The following is a 19,464-nucleotide window of genomic DNA, read 5'->3' on the forward strand; positions in this document are numbered from 1 at the left end:
GGAGGGACAGTGCAGGAGGGGAAGACCCTCTATGAGGTGGATTGATTGAGTGACTCGGGTAATCGGGATGTTTGTGTCAGAGGCAATGCGATTGGCACAGGACAGAGCAGGGTTTAGGGTTGTTGTACATAGGGTCACTATGAGTCACAAAGGACTCCAACAAATAATAGGGATTTGATTCTTAGAAGGTCTCATTCATCTATTTTGTTCTCTCCTGGTTATAGATTTTAAATTATGCTTGAAAGACTGTTCATGCTTTGGATTAGGGCTTCTAGAGTTCTTTGTAGATTTTGCCTGGTGAATTTTACAGTCTTTTGTTTTACTTCTAGGTCCCTGATCCACCTTGAGTTGATTGTTGTGTATGCTGTGAGGTGTGCGTCTTGCTTAAATTTTCTGCAGATTATTTTCCAATTTGAAACAATTATTATGTTAGCAAATTTTGAGTAATTTAGTGTTTTTGGTTTGTAGTGGGATGGCATTGAATAGCAACAGATTGAGTTGGAGAATAGTCATTTGATAAATATTTTTTTATTACTCACTACCAGTTAGGCTTTGTTGTGTGTGCTGCAGATGCTATGGCAAATACCACAAATTCCATCCACGGATGGAAGTGTATTCATGTATTATAATAGGTTCATATTACTGAGGAGCCTTGTACTTGATCCTAATGAGTTTGGATTTAGTCCATTGACTGTCAACTTTATCTTGCTACCCGTTGATGTAATTACCTTTAAGAGTTTTCAATGACATTTTATTAATTAATAAACATAGTTATGAAAAGCAATATTTGCAAAGAATTAATTTTCTCCTTGTTTATAATATAACTTTGTCAGAAAAATGTGATTCCTGTTAAACCTCAATGTATGGACTTTGGAAAGACAATAGCAACAAGTTTTATTTTTTTTTCTGTTAGTAATTTTTATTGCATACTTGAAGGTATTGCTGTTTTCTGGTCAACATCTTTCTCTTGATTATTGGATTTTTAAAAATTAGTGTTGTAGAGGACTGGTATGGAGGTTGGGAGGAAAAAAGGGGATAAATAATGTACACGCCATTGAAACAGATGAGGGAGAGAACTGTATAAAAGGAATATATGAAAAAAATTTAAAAAATAAAAAAGGAATATATGATTATGTATTATGGGCATGACAGTCCAGAATAAGGATTGTATAGTAAAGTGGTGGGGGTGCAGAGAAGGGCAGACTGTATAACAATGAAATAACTTTTTTCCCCCCACATTAAAAATTGTACTGGGAGAGTAAGGGGGGGACAGCGAGGAAAATGTGGAACAATCAGTGAATGGCAATCTAAGTTATTTATAAACTTTGATTAACATGTTGCCACACACTTTCTGTGCTTAGAAACACATTTGCCTTCATTTGTGGCAGAACAAAAATAGTGTTGTAGCCAGTTAGCGCCCCATTAGAATACTCCATTCTCAAACAGGCTTCATGTAAAAGGATATTCTAGGTTGTTGTTATGGTTATGAGGAATTAAATTAAGACAAATTACATAGTCGTATATTTGATGATTTGCTCTCACTTAAAAAAGAATTAAGAACTTGATAGTGAATATCAACTCACTTATATTCATATTGACATTTTAGTATAAATTTTTAAATGATTACTGATACCAGCTTTCAATTATGTTTGTGGATTGTATTTGAGTCTTTAGAAGATACTAGTTATATTTTCATTCTTTATGCTGTTTATCTTAATTAGTGACATAATATATTTTTATGATATTTATTTTTTTCTAGTTATATAATCCTGCATATTTCCTAATTTGAAAAATAGATGGGATAAGGAAAGAATTACGTAACACTGAATTCACCTTTTAAAATGTCTTCTAAATATTTTTAATCCTTTGTCTTTTGATTATTATTTTTTTTTTCTGTTTCTGGGTTAGATACGGATACACCAGCAACATTTAGTTCTTTGCCTTCGACATCAGTGGAAGAATCAGAAAACACAACAGCTACACGAAAGAAAGACTCAGGCACTGGAGAAGAAACAGCTATTGGAGAAGCAAACAATGTGAACACAGTTCTCCGTACAGTACCTTCTCATACAGCACCTCCAGCAGTTAGTGCAGGACCTGATGCCGTCAGTGAAGTGCTGTCCACTCTTTCATTAGAAGTCAATAAGTCTCAGGAAACCAAAAGTGATGGAGGAAGAGAGTTGGATAACAAAGAAGGATCATCAGTTTCCGTTTCAAAAAATGTCAACGTGAAGGACATTCTTCGAAGCTTGGTTAATATACCAGCAGATGGAGTCTCAGTGGATCCTGCACTTCTGCCACCAGCCTGTCTTGGAGCTCTTGGTGATCTATCTGTTGAACAACCTATGCAGTTCAGGTCTTTTGACAGGTAATGTAAATAGTTGTATTTTTTTTTTTAGTATATAAAGTTATTTTTCTAAATTACAAAGATTAAAAATTAAACAGAAATGGAATTTAACTCTGATAAACTTTATAATTATAGAAAGGCTTCAGGTCTTTTATTCATAGGGTTGCTATGAATCGTGCTTTACTTGATGGCAATCAACAGCAATGAAAACAATAAACACGGTTTTAGCATCAGGTGAAAAAAAACCTTTCACTCCCATCAAGTTGGAACCAACTCATTGCTAAGTCCGTCAAGTTTACTGAAGTTATGTCACACAGTAAGAGAGTGTTCATCTTTCTCTCATGGAGAAGCTGGTGGATTTGATCCACCTCTCTTTGGTTTAGCAGTTCAGCTCCTTACCTATTTGACCGCCAGAGCTCCATTTCAAATTTTTGTTGATTGGCATATCAGTAGGATGATTTAATAAGTTTGCAACCCTATATATTAAGTATTATGTTTTCTTTTGGTATTACTTGGAAATATACTATATTCACAGAATATTATCCTTTATTTCCTTAGTTCCAGAATTTTGCAAGACTTTTATTTTAAAAAAGTTGGAATCTTTTATTCCTAAGGTTTATGGAATCTAAGAACATGTACAGAATCTGACAGTTTGAGAAAGTGGACTGTAGTTTTCTCACTGTGTCGAATCTGGTGAACTAAAATATGTTCACTACTTTACCTGAAAATTTTCATTGTTGAAAGTCTGATAAAACTTAGTTCCTAAACATATTCCTTTTTGTTGTTACTAAAAAGTATTTTTTTTTGAAGTAAACTCTTAAGTTAGAAAAAAGTTGCAAATATAGTATAAAGTTCTTTCTTTTTCTTGGGCCATTTGAAAGCAAGTTTCTTGCACAGTGTTCCATTAGTTCTGAATTCTTTATTAAATATTTTCTTTGTAAATATACATATAACTTTGATAAGAAAATTATCATTGATTTTTTTGCTTAGAATCCTTAAGTATATTTCACGCTTAACTGATTGTATCAGTAATGTCCTTTTCTTAGCAAAAGGTGTAATTAAAATTATGTTGTATTTAGTATATATCTTTTATCCGAAAGATAGCACCAAAATTCTCTTTTGCTTTCAACTTCAGTGTATCTCTTGAAATATATTACCCAAGCCTGGTTCTTCAAGTAAGTTAATAATTTAATTAAGGCCTTGAATTAATTTCTATACTATTGTAAAAATGCAAATATATCCTGGCTATTTATATTTTTATCTGCTGAAAAGATTATATCCTAACTATTTTGCACAATACCTAAGTAAAATTTTTTCTGATATTTTTTCCATATTATATTCAAATTAGTACATTTTGGATGAAATATAACAGAAGTTATATTGTTTTTCTTCCACCCTATTATGTGGCTCCTAAATTTATCTAACTATTGCTGATATTTACTTTATTAATTTCTTAAAATGGTACTTTTTCAAAAATATTTCATATGAGAAAGAAACTATGAATCTTTATAAATATCTCATTTCTCAACAATTTATTTATTTCATGTCTTAATTTATTGCATATAGTCTATGTTACTCCTTTTATTCAGTGTTAGAAGATGCAGTGGTAGCTCTTATTCTCTACCCTCATCAAGTTATTATTTATTTCCTGTGTCTTCTGTTTATTTCTTCTTAGTACCCAGCTCTTATATCTGCTGGGGTATGCATATCATGCTGTATCACTACCAGAATTCTCTATGGTGTGTAAGATAGTCTGAAATCTAAACCAGCCTTAAAAGAGGTTATGGAATGAGAGATATTGTTACTGGTATTGAATTGATCTTGGCTGAAAATAGAGAATATAAAAGTGTTTTATTGACTCTGAAAAGATACGTAATCATGGGATCATAATACATTATAGATAACATTGCAAAGAATTGGAATTCCAGAATACTTCATTTTACATATATCGAGCCTCCAGATAGATCAAGAAGTTGTTTGAGCAAAACAAGAGCTATATTGAATGGTACAAAATTCGAAAAAGTAAGCAATTAAGGTTGTATCTTTTTACAATATTTACTTAACCTATACACTGACAGAATAATTTGCAAACTGGATTATCTGAAGAACTTGTCATCAAGAGTAGGGGGTAAACAAATCAATATATGCTGAGTATACATTCTTCTTGCTGAAAGAGGTCTTGATGCATTTACTGAGGAAGATCAATGAGTACAACATTCACCTTATGTTATACTACAACTTAAAGAAAACAACAGTCCTCACAACTGATCAATGAAAAGAATACTGAAGAAGAACTGACAATTAAGAATTGGAATTATGGTGAAGAATGCTGAATATATGCTGGACTTCCAGAAAAAGAAACTTATTCTTCCATGTGAGAAGTATAGGTAGAAGGTGCCTTGCAAGCAGAATGACATGACTTTCTTTCATTTGTGTTGGGTGTGTTATCAAGAGGGATGAGTTCCTGGTACAAGAGTATTATGTTTGGTAAAGTAGACTTACTGCCATCAGATCTGAACCAACTGACAGTTGACCATTCATTGAATTCTCAAGGCTGCAAATGGAATGGGAGGAGATCACCTGTCTTCTTCCACAGAGCCAGTGATATATTCTTTCTTCTGCAGAGCCACTGGTGGATTCAAACTGTCAGAGCTGTGTAACATTTAGATTAGCCACATAACTTCCTGTACATCAGAGAGATAGCAAAAAGAGGAAGATGGTTAGTGAGATACATTGACAGAGTGTCTTCAACAGTGGACTCAAACTAAAGGCCTAAAACGTTGACTATGAGAATGGCACAGGACCGAGCAATGCTTTGTTTGGTTACAACACAGGGTTACAGTAAGTCAAAATGAACTTGATTGCAGTTAATAACTGTAGCAACAAAATTGAAAGAACAAAGAAAATACCTAAATTCAGTAGAAGTTTTATTTGCATCATCCTCCACCATTTTTACCTCTGCCTTTTTTTAAAGACCAGAATCATCCCCTAGAGTTATGAAATACAAGTTTATATTTCACACAATTTACATATTGATAATAACGGTAATAAGACAAGATTGTCAGAAATTCTAATTGGTTTTAGAAAAGACAGTGGAACAAGAATATCATTACTATGTCAGATGGATTTTAGCTAAAAGTGGAGTGTACCTGGGGGATGGGAGTGGGGTGGGCAGGGAGAAAAGTGCAACAATGAATGAATGGAATTCCAAAATCTCTGTAGATGTTCATTGAAATACAAAAAAAAAGTGGAGTATACCAGAAAGATATATACTTGGTTTTTTTTTGACTATGCAAAAACATTTGACTGCATGGGCATAACGAATTGTGGCTAACACTGCTTGGGTGGCAGTAATGGTCTCTTTGGGGTATATTCCCAGTAGTGGAATTGCTGGCTCAAATGGTATTTCTATTTGCAACTTTACCATTTTACACTTCCACCAACAGTGAATAAGGGTTCCAGTTTCTCTACAACCTCGCCAGCATTTGTTGCTTGCTGTTTTGTTAAATTTTGCTACTCTGACTGGGGTGAGATAGTATCTCATAGTTGTTTTGATTTGCATCTCTTTTAGAGTTGGGCATTTTGAACATTTCTTCATGTGCTTGTTAGCCATCTGAATGCCTTCTTTGATGAAGTGTCTGTTCATATCCTGTGCCTATTTTTCAGTTGGATTGTTTATCTTGTGGTTCTCAAATATTTTATAAAGTCTAGATATAAGTCCCTTATCTGACATGTCATTATCAAATACTTTTTCCCGGTCTGTGGCTTCCCTTTTTACCCTGTTGGAGAATTTTTTGAAGATGGATAGGGATTTGATTCTTAGAAGGTCTCATTCATCTATTTTTTTCTTCTCCTGGTTGTAGATTGATGAATTTCTTTTTAATTGGAGCGTTATCACTTTGGATTTTTGGTTGGTTGTTTTGGCCCATAGTTAGAGTGTTACTTAAAGTCTTTGAAATGTACTCTTGATGAGATGGATTGATTCAGTGACTGGAGTAATGAGGGTAAGTTGTCAGAGACAGTATGATTGGCACAGGATAGAGCATAGTTTAGGGCTGGTGTACATAGGGTCACTATGAGCTGCAAGCAACTCGATGGCACCTAACAACAGTGTGATTTTTGAAGATGACAAGCTTTACCAAAATGAAGCAAAGCTGTCGAGTAGTTTGCAAGTTATAAAATGAAGCAAAGCTGTTGAGTAGATTGCAAGTTATAGGACAGAGTACTATGCCCCCTGAGTATGGATTGAAGCTCAACATCAAGAAAACAAAGATTTTTATCACTGGGCCATTTGGCAGCACCATGATAGATAGAGATTGAGATTTTTAACAATTTTGGCTTGCTCCATTCCAGAATCATCATTTTAGGTACCAGTGGTCAGGAATTCAAAAGATGAATTACATTAGGAAAATCCTAAGTCAGGGACCTCTCTAGAGTGCTAAAGAGCAGCAGTGTCAATCTAGAGATTAACGGGTGCCTGATATATGCCATTGACTTTACAGTTACTTGCTATACATCAGAAAGGTTGACAAAGACTAAATATTACCGAAGAATCATTGCTTTTGAGTTGTAGTACTTGAGAAGAGTATTGAACATATATCATGGACCACCAAAAAAAAAAAATAAGTGTATCATGGAGAGGGTGAAACTAAATTTCTCCTTGAAGGTAAGTGTTTTTAAGCCTGTCTCACATACTTTGGGTGTGTTATCAGAAGGGACCAGTCCTTGGAGAAGGACATCATGGTTGGAAGTGTGGAGGGACAGAGCAGGAAAGGCAGAGCCCTAATGAGATGAATTTGCACAGTAACTGGGGTGATGGGGCTCAGTGTTTTGGAGATGGTGATATAGCCTCCTATACTGATAGGACAGTAGTTCAGAGTTATTGTGCATAGAGTGTCTATCAGTCATAGTCAGCTTGATGGCACAAAATAACCACAACGTCAACAATCTTTTGGGATACAGATGTGTTCTTCTTGCAGAGTGCTAGTGCATTGAAAATTTTCATTTAGAAAGTAGGTACCTAATTGCTGCACTTCACTGACCATCATTAAAGTGCCTAGTGATGGAAAGAACTAAATCCAAGACTGTAGTAAAGAAGTAAGGGGAGAGGAACTCATGGTTCAGTGTCATCCCGACCTGTACATCCTCATAGATTTTATCGAGAAGTTTCTTACGAAATAGCAATAAAATAGGTTACCGAGGTCTAAGAATTTTTTTACTGTTTCTTTTTCTTATTTGCTGATATTCTGTTTCCCTAACCACATCTTTATCAGAAGGAAACACCAGTGGGATTATCAAAATGTTTTGACATCCCAGGGCAGAGTGTTCTTTTTGCCTCGATTACATTCTTTTAACCCAGTCAGCTCCTTCATTGGTCAGCTTAACACTACACTTAACCACTGTAGCACCTTACATTTATTTGCTAATTTCATAACTAAGCTAAAGAAGAAAATATTTTCATTAATAAAATACAGTGGATATGTATTTTAATAATTAGTATTGTCCTTGGTATGTACTTTTTGAGTTGGAACCAACTCACAGCTGACCCTGCAGTGGGCTTTCAGAGGCTTGAAATCTCAGAGGACAGAGTATTGATTGCCCATCTTTCTCCTGCCAAGAAGATGATAGATTTGAACAGTTTGCAGCCCACCACCTACTTACTACAAGGTTATCAGAACTCCGTACTTAAATGATAGTCTTATATGTTGGAGGTTTTCATCACTGTTACTTGAAGATATTCAGAACATGACAAGTTTAAAAGTCAGTGAAGCCCTGGTGAGGCAAATAACTTATCTTCAACTGCTATTCTGAATTTTGATGATAGAAGCACAGTAGCTGCTCCATGAGGAAAAAATTTGGGACAGTTTGCTTCTGGAAAGATTCTAATCTTACAAGCATTATGGGACTGTTCCACTCTGCCTTATAGAGTCATAATGAGTTACAATCTACTTGTTGACAACAGGTTAAAGGCCTGTGTGATTGTCGTTCTAGTGAAAAATTCTGTGAACACCCTGAAAATAATTTTATTGTTTAATTTAAGTACCTAAGTTTTATTGGATATGGATATAATTGAGATGTGGATCCAATTGTGTCTTTCTAGAGATGTGATCTTAACAAATTGATGAAAAAATAAGTGAATATGAAGAAACAGTTTGGCTTAGAGCACGTCATTTATTTTCACAAGTTCTATTTGTGAGCTTTACTTTTTAAATTTTAAATTGGACATAATATGGACTTCGGAATTGACTTGAGAATAATGTTACAGCATTTGGGTTATTGCCATTGCTTGACAAACACTGTCAAGTGTTATACTTAATAATTTTATATTTCATGATAGAATTTGCCTTCACACTGTATAGTTATTAGCTATAACTTGAAGAGTCTGAGGAGATTTACTGTGAGAGAAGTTTTGAAAGTTGTGTGGGAGCTTGCTGGAACGCAAAGCAAGTAAAGGAAGTAATCTTGGCCTAAAAATATCCTAAAGTAAGGTACCGGAGTTGTGAAACAATACATCATACTTAGTGAGTAGATAAACTCTGTAAGAGAACTGGGTTAAATGTAAATATCCATGTGTCAGAACCGATACCATGAAACAGATGTAACATTATTGAGGATGAGTAAACTATCTTGCACATTAAATATTACTGAGCTAACTGAAAGATAAGGATTTTTTTTTTATGATTGAAAGGGGTATTAATGGCATTAGGTTTAATGATTAGAAATGAGATAAAATTATTTTCTTTAATTAACTACATCATCTTGAATAAAAAAGATTATGCCTTTTATGGATAGTAAATCGCTTTTACCAGTGTTTTATGATGAAAATGTTTAGACATACAGAGACATTGAAGTAATTGCATAGTGAACACTTAGTACACATCACTAAAATTCCAAAATTATCTCTTTATTATAAAGGTACAGATTTGATCACATACTATTTTAGCATGTAGAGTGACATTACTAAGTGAGTCATACATGTTTATGGTAAAATTTACAGAAAGTTCAGAGTAGCTCTTTAACTGTACTATTTGATAAATTTAAACAAGTTTATTTAACTAAAATTATTGTCAATATAAAGTCACTCCTTGAACATAATTTGCCATAATTGTTGAATGGGAATCTGTTGTTTATACTCTTACAAAAAATACAGTGATATATTAAAATAACTTATGCAAGTGCCTTAATGCCAGTGCCCAGCCAACACCTGTTCCTAATCTCATATGTGGTTATTTTTTTCTGATTTCTCCCCTTCCCTTCCATTGTCGATTAGTTTTGCCTGCTTTAAGGTGTGAAAGGAAACTTGTGTGTGTGATTTTGGGTTGTGCCCCCTGTCCCCCACCTCCATATAGCTCCTTTCTTTCATAATATATTTGCGATTCATCTATGTTTTTGTGTTAATCTGTGATTCTTTTTATTGTCCTAGAGTATTCTCTCCTATGTACATGTTGTTGTTGTTTAATGCCGTCGAGTCGTAGATGACTCATAGCGACCCTATGAACGAACAGCCTCAGCACTGTTCGTGCACAGAGTTTCCAGAGGCAAGCCATTTTGGAAGTGGATGCCGCTTCCTGCTTCCAGGCTTGATTTAGAAAATATCGTTACAGAAATTTAAATGTTATATTTAAAAAATCACTTAATGCAAAAGAAAGCAGTAAAGGAAAAACAGAGGAATGAAAAACAGACACAAAGCAAACAAAGTAAAAGGCCGATGTAAATTCCAATTTATCAATAAAACATTAAGTGACTAGATCAAGCAATCCAATCAAAATGAAAATTACCAAACCCAACCCATCAGCACTGTGTCCATTCTGACTCCTCACACAGTGCTATCTAACCTGTTTCTGAGGTTATACATTTTGAAGCATTCTGCCACATCCTTCTCCTATAGATTGGCTAGTGGATCTGAACTCTCAGCTTTCTGGTAAGCAGGTTAATGCTTTAACCATTAAGCCACCAGGGACCCTTAAATTATTAAACCAGACCAAAAAATACCATGCAATTATATGTTCTCTACAACATACATACCATTTTTTTCTGATTCTTTGTTTGAACGACATCTATGCTATGTCTAGGTTTTTTGTCTAAAATAAGGCCTCTGCAAGCATTAAGCTGAAGGTCTTTTAGTGAACATTTCTTTTCTTGGATAAATATTTGGGAATGAAATTTCTGGATATATGTGCCATAAATTTTAATTACATAAAATGTAGTATCAACTTTCTAAAATAATTTTCTTTTATATTGCTTCTCCCAGTGTTTACGTATTGTTTCTGTAAACTAGATCTTACTGGGTCTTTTTTTAAAATTGTGATTTTAACAAAATCTTACAGTTAATTTGGATTTTCATTCATTCGTTGTTGCATATTTTCCTCCCTTCCCCTAAGTTGGATTTTCCCCCCCTCTTTTTAAATTTAAAAAGATATTCATTCATTGGGTCAATCTTTTGTGAACACAGTGGTTATAAATTTATCATATTTCATTTTCTTTGTGTACCTCCTATATTTGCCCATATTTCAGTTTGTGGAAAATAAGTAGCTAGGAACTTTCTAAACAAAAGACATTCAGATTTCTCCTCAGAGTAGAAAATACACAAATTTTTTTTTCCTCTTCATTTTTACTCCCATCCACCCTCCTCCCATCATGCACAGGCACACACACACAGAGGTCATATCTACTCTCTCTAAAGTCAATAATCTTCATCTGATAGAAGATGCCGTGATTTAAGCACACTGTTTTGGATTAGGGGCTCAGGTGGCTGTTGCTTCTATTTTTTAGTGTATAGTTAACATTGGCAGTCACCCTTATAATGATGTGACACCAGCTACCTCCAAGTACATTGAATAAGCCATGCCTAGCATAGGAGAACTTGATTTAATTGGCAACAGTGTTTGCCCTCATATGATAAGCAATGAAGTAAAACAGAACCTATTTAGCTTTATGTTCTATCTTTCTGAAATAACAATTATATTCTTCAAGTAGCAAAATTACATAATTTTCACTTTTAAATATATTTATTGGAATCAAGTATCTAACTTTATTTAGAAACTGAGCATTTTAAAGCTATTAAGGGAATACTTCCTGTTTTGGTGTTACAATATTGTCAACAGAAGATGTGATTAAATAAATTGAATGTTGAAGACTTTAAGCTTATGGTTAACACCAGGTAATTAAAAGTAAGCACTGCTGTGGGAGTGCATTATATATCAGCTGTCCCCTTTTACCTCATTAACTTGGATTTTGCATGTTTATAGAACTAACTTTAATTTAAAAGATCTTTAAGTTATGCTTAATATGCTTTTACTTACTATTTTGGTTGAAAGTATTTTAATTGAAAATTTGTATATCAGAAATTCTTTTGACTTGATACTATAAGATGTTCATTGTATTAGTTGAAATTTTTTTCTCCAATTTTTAGATGTACACATTGCTTTTCTGTGTATTTGGTACTGGCATTCTCTTTTTCTGGTATTAAGACAGACTTATATATATATGTATTAGTCTGTCTTCTAGAGGTTTATGATTCGAAATTAGAAATGCTTTGAAATTTTTATAAAATATATTGAATTTACTGGTTCAATTCCGAGGTTAAGAAAAAGTTAATTACTTTTCCACTTGAGTGCCAAAACATTTCACTTTTTCTATATATCTTTGTTTAGATATTGTTTTAAGTTATATAGTTAAAGATGATCCTAAATTACATAAAAATATTATGTCTTGAAAGAAGTTTAAATATTTAAAGGAATTGTTACATTAAAAAAATTAAAAGAATTGTTACATTTCCTTTATCATTGCTTAAAAAAAATTGGAATACTGATACATATGAACACAATTGAAAAGATTGCATTTTGTGGGAAATCCTGAATTATACATTAAAATGGTTACAGAAAATGTAATTTTTTTAGTTTCTATTTGACAATGATCTTCTGAATTTTTGAGTCTCTTTACTTTCTTCTTTACAGAAGTGTTGTCATTGCAACAAAAAAATCAGCAGTTTCACCTTCTACATCAGGTACAAATGTACCATCCAGTGCTGTCAGCGTGGTTTCTTCAGTGGATTCAGTCCAACCCCCAGATGTTGGAGGGGAGTCACCTGGTGAGTTAGTTATTGGTAATTTTAAATAACAAAAAAGCAAAATTTTAGCAAAATTTTATATTTTGTATTAAAAAGTTTTACTAAGTGCGTTATAAGCAGTTTTCTTTATATTGTTGATGTCTTATTCATTTTTCATAAATTTGATTATTTTTTATGTTTAATATAAAATAGGTTAAGTAAAAATTGGTTGGTTTTTTTTTTTTTTTTACACTAAAACTTACCAGACTATGATGGGTGGATATACATAGGAATTAAAGGTTGTTGTGTACCTTTGAGTCAAAACCAACTTAGAGCTGACCCTCCAGTGTTTTTAGATGCAGTATATTCCTTGGAAATAAATTTTTCATTTTTCTTTCTAAAAGCAGCTGGTGCGTTTGATCCATGTGTTGTGTGTTGTTGGTTTGGAAGACTCCTTACCACTAAAGATGCAGAGCTACCTTCAGTTAATGATAGGTTTTTAAAAAGGCTTTTCCCTCCCTTTTTCTTTTCCTGCACTTGAGACATGTAGAGATAGCTTATATATTTTAAATTTGCTAAATTTATTCTTTTAAACTGGTATTAGTACTCAACTATTTATGTGCTGTTTCCTACTGTGTTTTCACAATAATAATTTTCTGAATTTTTGTTGTTTCTCTTAAATTTTCATGAGTCGAATATGACTCATAGTGACCCTAAGAGTGATAGATTTGAATTTTTTTCTGTCCAGCACTGTCCTTATCATCCCCAGCACATTTAAGTCCATTGCTGCAGACACTGTAGCCATCCGTCTTATTTAGGCTCTTGCTCTCCTTCAATGACTCTTCAACTTTCCCTGTATGATGGCCCTTTCCAAGTGATAGCTTCTCCTAATAACATGTTGAAAATGTGAGATAAAGTTTTACCATCTTTGTCTCCATTGAACACTTCATGTCCACTTTCTCCAAAACATCTATTTGTTCTTTTGGCAGTCCATGGTATATTCAGCACTCTTCTCCAGTACCACAACTCAAACGCATCAATTCTTTCATCATCCTTATTCGTTGTTCAACTCTCAGATCCATAGCTGGTGACTGGAAAGACTGTGGCTTGAATCAGGATTTTGGAGAGATTCCTATCAGCTGATTTTTCAAAAGATGTATGTCTCCTGATCTCCTGACTGCTGGTACCAAGGCCATTGACTATAAGCAAGATGAAATTGTTGACAATTTTTGTCTTTTCTCCATTAATCACAATGTTGCCATTTTGTCCAAAAGCTTGGATCTTGGTTTCTTGATGTTGAGATTCAATCTGTATGAAAGGCTGCAGTCCTTGATCTTTTATAACAAGCACTTCCGATTTTCCTCATTTACAACAAGCAAAGTTGTGTCATCTCTGTAACAGAGGCTGACCAAGAGCCTTTCTCCAGTCCTAATCCCAAATTTTTATTCATAAAGTCAACAGCTTCATCCCGCTTGAATCCCTTGATACCAGCAGTCAGGAAATCAAGACACATGTTGCACTGGGAAAGTCTGTAGTTCGGGATCTCTCTAAATTGTTGAGCAATGATATCTGAGGATTAACTTGTGTCTAATTCATGCCATGTTTTTTCTCCTCACTTGCTGTGCACTTGAGGTGGACAGTGAGTAAGGTTAACAGAAGAATTGATGCCTTTGAGCTGTGATGTTAAAGAAGAGTACTGGATATCTTGTGCGCTACCAAAAGAACAAATTATGTCTTGGAGAAAGTGCAGGCGGAGTTCTCCTTTGAGACAAAGATGATAAAGTGGCTATTCCTTGTAGGGCGACATTATGCTATGAAAGGCGGAGGCTTGGTGAAATTAAGGAAGACCTTCAACCAAGAGCATTGACACAGTGACTGCCACACTGAACTAGTGCATGTGAAGATGGAGCAGGGTAGGAGAGAGTTCTAGTGTCTTGCTCATTAGGTTGCTGTGGGTCATACTCGACTTGAAGGGAACGAACAACAGATTAAATAGATATGGTGAGAGGGTACAGTCCTCATGCACATCTTTCTTGATTTTTAACCATTCAGTGTTCTCTTACTCTCTTCAGACAGCAACTTCTGTGTCTAGGTATAAATTTTGTATAAGCATAATTAAAGTTCCCGGAGTTCTCATTCTTCTTCAGTTTAGCTGTATTTTGTTATTATTGACACAACTGAATCTTTGCATAGTCAATAAAACACAAATAGATAGTCTTCTAGTGTTCTTTTCTTTTATCTAGCATCCATTTGATTATCAGCTGTCATATATATCCCTGGTGCCATAGCCTCTTTTTAAACTCAACTTAAACTTTTGGCATTTTTCTGTTAATGTATTGTTCCAGCTGATTTTTTTAAAAATGATATTCAGCAGTATTTTCCTTGCTTGTAATAATTATTTTTCTGTTCACAAGTTCATTTTTTAAAAAATACATTTATATACTTATTAGTTATCCTTGGACCTTGTTTGATGGATTATACCGTGTTCAGAATAAATACAGTTTTGGAAAGAGGTAGTAGAGAAGCTCATTGTCAGTCAAAACAACGGTTAGAGAACACCTGTAGAGCAGATGAGCATTTCTCATAGGGACATTAAGATTGAAGCTGAAGAAAATGTAACCAGATCTATGAAATTCAAGATATGTATTATCTTGTATTATCTCATTTAAAAGATATTATCTAGAATAGATTTGATACATTAAGCACTAACAACCAAAGACTAATGAATTGTGGAAGACATAAACTACATCACACATGGGGTGGGGGAAGGTTATTTATTACAAAGATAGGAAAAAATGAAAAAACCAATGTGAATGTCAGAAGAAAATATAAAACTTGCTCTAGAACATAGAGAAACTAAAGGAAAAGAATGAAATAATACAGCAAACAGGAAGATTTTTAAGGGCAGCTTAAAAGCTTGAAGTGTGTAAATATCTCGAGGTAGAAAACCAAAGGGGAAGAATGCACTTGGCTTTTTAAAATTTTAACAAAGAAGAAATTCAACATTAGAGTTGTAATATTGAAGACTTCACTTGACAAAATATTAAGTGTTGTAGTAAACATCACAAGAATATAGAAGTAATACACAAAGTCATTGTACCAATAAATTGTTCAGTGCTGCACCTTTTCAGAACATTGTATATGATGAAGAGCCTTTAGTACAGAAAGAAGTCTAAACTGCAATGTATACTTTTGCAAAAAAATTAAAAACCCTCTAAGAATATTTAGCGCTGGATATGCTTCTTAATCTATGACAAGACATTTGGAAGACTGCTTCCTGGCTTACTGGCTGGATGAGGTCCATATTTGTGCACATTCTTAGAAAAGGTAGAGATCCAATAAAATGTAGAAATTATCAAGCAGTATTACTAGAAGCTCACACAGGTAAAATCTTGCTGTAGATATTTATAAAATGCCAGAGGAGCATATTAACTGGAAACTACAATTAATTCATGCTGAATACAGAAAAAGGCTGTTAAAGAAGGAATATTATTGCTGATTTCAGATGGATGTTGAATGAGAACAGATAATATCAGAAAGATGTGTATTTGTGCTTTATTTTATGCAAACACATTGAACTCTCTGGATCATAACAAATTACTGATAGCTTTAAGATAATGTGAATTCAAAAACACTTAGTTGTACTCATGTGTAACTTATACATGAACTGTGAAATAGTCATTGGAACAGAACAAAGAGATGCTGCATTGTTTAAAATCAAGATTGATAATGTGTCAACTTAATTATTTAGTGTGTATACTTGGCACCAGTAGTTAAGAAATCAAAAGATAAATTGCATTAGCAAAATCTGCTGTCAGGACCTCTGCAGAGTGCTGAAGAACAAGAATATCAGTCTAAAGACTTAAGAAGTGCCTAATCCAGGCCATGGTCTTTGCAATTACCTATTATGCATAAGAGCTAGACAGTGACCAAAGAGAACAGAAAAATTAATGGCTTTAGGTTGTGGTGCTGGAGAAGAGTATACCATGGAGAGTAAGAAAATTGCCATGGGCTGCCAGGATAACTAACATCTGTCCTGGGGAGTGTGAAAACAAACTGCTTCTTGGAGGCAGTGACTTTGAGGCTCCTCCTCTCATACTTTGGGCATGTTGTCAGGAAGTACCAGTCCTTCAAGAAGGACATCATGCTTGGAAAGGTGGAGGGACAGCACACTGTGGATGAGATGGATTGACACAGTGACTGGGGTAATGGGGTTAGTTGTGTCAGAGACCTGTGAGATTGCCTCAGGATAGAATAGGGTTCAGAACATTGTGCCTAGGGTCTCGGTGAGTTGTAATAGGCTTGATGGCACACAGCAACAATAAGAACCTGTGCACATAATCTGAGAAGCAAGAATATGTGAACAAAAATGGCAGTAGGATGAGGAAGACTCCTCAAATAACCTTCCTTGTGCAGAAAGAGCACCTTGCTTGCAGAAAGTTAAAAACTCGTTGTACATTTCTGAGAAAGTAAGACTCTACATGTAGCATGTTTTACAATTCAGCATCAAGGAACTGAAAGTACTTAGCGGTGAACTGAAAAGAAACATTATGATAAATAGAGAAAAGATGGGACTAACCAAGTATTAAGTAAACATAGAAACAGCAATCAAGAAATAAAAAGTAGTATTGCCTGGGGCAAATATGCTCTTAGAGACTGCTTCAAAGAGCAAGGATATATTCTGGTATTTTCAGTTGGTTTATATGAAGTGACAGTTTGACAGTGAATAAGGAAGACAGAAGAATTAATGCCTTTGAATTGTGGTGGTGTTGAAGAGTATTGAATATACCATGGATTGCCAAAACTCCTTAGAAGCAAGGCTGGTAAGACTTTATTTCACATACTTTGGGCATATATCTTAAGAGAAGGGCTGAAACCTAGGATGAAGAAGTCATATTTGGAAAAGTAGAGTCAGTAAAGTAGATTACGACTCTCTGTTAGATAAATTGGCATAACAACTACAACTTCGGTTTTAAGTATAGTGGAGATTATGTGGAGAGCCAAGATTGTATTACGTTTGGTTTTGTTGTAGTTGTTTAGTTGATAATAGTTATAGGTGAGCAAGAGGTACCTAGCAGAGCCAGTCTGATAATAGGTAATGAAACTGTGCATCTTGTCAGGTGCTAATTCATTTGCATGTATTGTTTCATGAAGTATATTTTCATATTTTTTACCTATTTTTGGACTGGTCTTTTATTTTCTTTGGATATTTTAAGTGAAGTTCATGATTCCTATTTTTATCAGTTTAGTTCTTTGTCTCCCTGTCTAGAGATCACCTGAAGACACTTGTCAGTGCCCTGTAACCCAAGACCACTAGGAATAATTTTTTTTTCAGTCATGCTGATATATTCCTCTTTGTAGTGAATGTGAACCCATACCGTAAGGTTCCCTGAGGCTTCTCAAGTAAGAGTATACTTGTAGAAGACTATAGAATTTAGATTTGTGTCATTTTATTTTGTGGAGAGTTTAAATAAATGGAGCTTTGCTCTGAATTGGAGGCTATAGGCAGAGCAGGGTAATTCCCTTGATTGAGTTCCTAATGAATCTTATCTAGAAGAAGGAAGACTAAAGCTTAACAGAGCTATGCTTTGTTAAAAAAGTAGCAGTCAATCATACTATAATAATGAATATTTGACTTTTTTTTATTTTGACAATTCTTTTATATATTATTACAAAATAGTGTTGCTTTTACATTGATTTCTCATAGTTATAAACTGTGTTCATTTATTTGACCTTCATGTTATGTTTTATAAAATTGTTTGTAATTAACAAGAAACACCAAGACCTGTAGACTCCAACATAGCTTGTCAGAGAACATCAAGATGTTGTTGATGGTCCAAGGTCTGTTCAAGGGTATGAGTATCAGGAGCTGCTTTTCTCCTCATCTATTTCCTTCCCCACTCCTCCTTCTATACCTTAGGTAAAGGTTTCTTCTTCTCATATGGCTTTGCCTCTTCTTTCCATATTATTTTGTCTTCTGAAAATCCTGCCTATATTCTCATGGTCAGAGTTTGAATGACAGATTAAAATAATCATATCTCTGTTAATTTGTATATTCTAGAGTTCCTTGAGTCTTTTTTCTTTCATGTAAAAATTTTGCATGATATTTAAAAATTTGTTTATATGTTTGCCTTGTGTTTGCTAGTTCTTTTGTTTTTAAAGTTTGCTGTTTCTCTTGGCTGTCATTACATAGAATTTTGATGAGATTGCTGTTTGAATTTTCATTAATATTAGCAAACAGCCTATTTGGATACTGCATTCAAAAACTGAAATTTTACTTTTCGCATACCTATTCACTCTAGGGATTGAGGATGCCATTCTTTTGGATTCCAATACTCAAATGGTTTATATGTCTTGTTGTTATGTACCATTGAGTCAGAACTGACCCCATAGTTCACCATTCAGTGAGTTTTTAGAGGTATTAATTTCATGGTAGGAGATTGCCTATCCTTCTCCTGTGGAGCAGCTGGTGAATTTAAACCACTTGCCTTAGAAATTGCAAAGCAGATTCTTAACACTAGGCCACCAGAGCTCTTCTATGCTACACAGGGGAATCTTACGAAATGCTTATCTTAGTTTTCTTCTAATTTCTCCCTAATATTGGGCTTCTTGTTCTTATGTGCCATCGAGTCGCTTGCAACTCATAGTGACCCTTTGTACAAGAGCTCTAAACATCGTTCTATCCTGTGCCAACCTAACCATCTCAAATGCACTCATTCCTGTCACTCCAGTCACAGAATCAATCCACTTCATCGAAGGTCTTCCTCTCCTGTGCTACCCCTCCAGTCGGCCAAACGTGATGTCCTTCTCCAAGGACCAGTCCCTCCTTGCAACATGCCCAGAACATGTCAGATGAACCTTCAGAATCCTTGACTCCAAGGAGCATTCGGCTCCACCTTCTCCAGGACAAACCTGTTTGTTCTCTTAACAGTCCATTGTATATTCAGCAGTCTTCTCCAGTACTACAGCTCAAAGGCATCAATTCTCTATCATCCCTATTCACTGTCCAACTGTCTGATGCTTAGCACGTAATTGCAAAGACTATAGTCTGTATCAGGCGCACCTTAGT

The 19,464-nt window shown here is 34.6% G+C and overlaps 1 protein-coding gene across 1 annotated transcript in view; it reads left to right on the forward strand.

Moving 5' to 3' along the window:
* The window catches only part of LRBA (LPS-responsive vesicle trafficking, beach and anchor containing), an 874,405-nt gene that overhangs the window by 233,934 nt on the left and 621,007 nt on the right, over nt 1–19,464 (forward strand). The window contains exons 29-30 of the mRNA XM_006884505.1: nt 1,909–2,368; nt 12,304–12,437. Coding sequence (XP_006884567.1) covers nt 1,909–2,368; nt 12,304–12,437 — 594 coding nt within the window. The remainder of the gene's footprint in view (nt 1–1,908; nt 2,369–12,303; nt 12,438–19,464) is intronic.

Source organism: Elephantulus edwardii, unplaced genomic scaffold (assembly GCF_000299155.1).
Source record: "Elephantulus edwardii isolate Elephantulus edwardi_28Jun2011 unplaced genomic scaffold, EleEdw1.0 scaffold00034, whole genome shotgun sequence".
In the NCBI taxonomy this organism is placed as follows: Eukaryota; Metazoa; Chordata; class Mammalia; order Macroscelidea; family Macroscelididae; genus Elephantulus; species Elephantulus edwardii.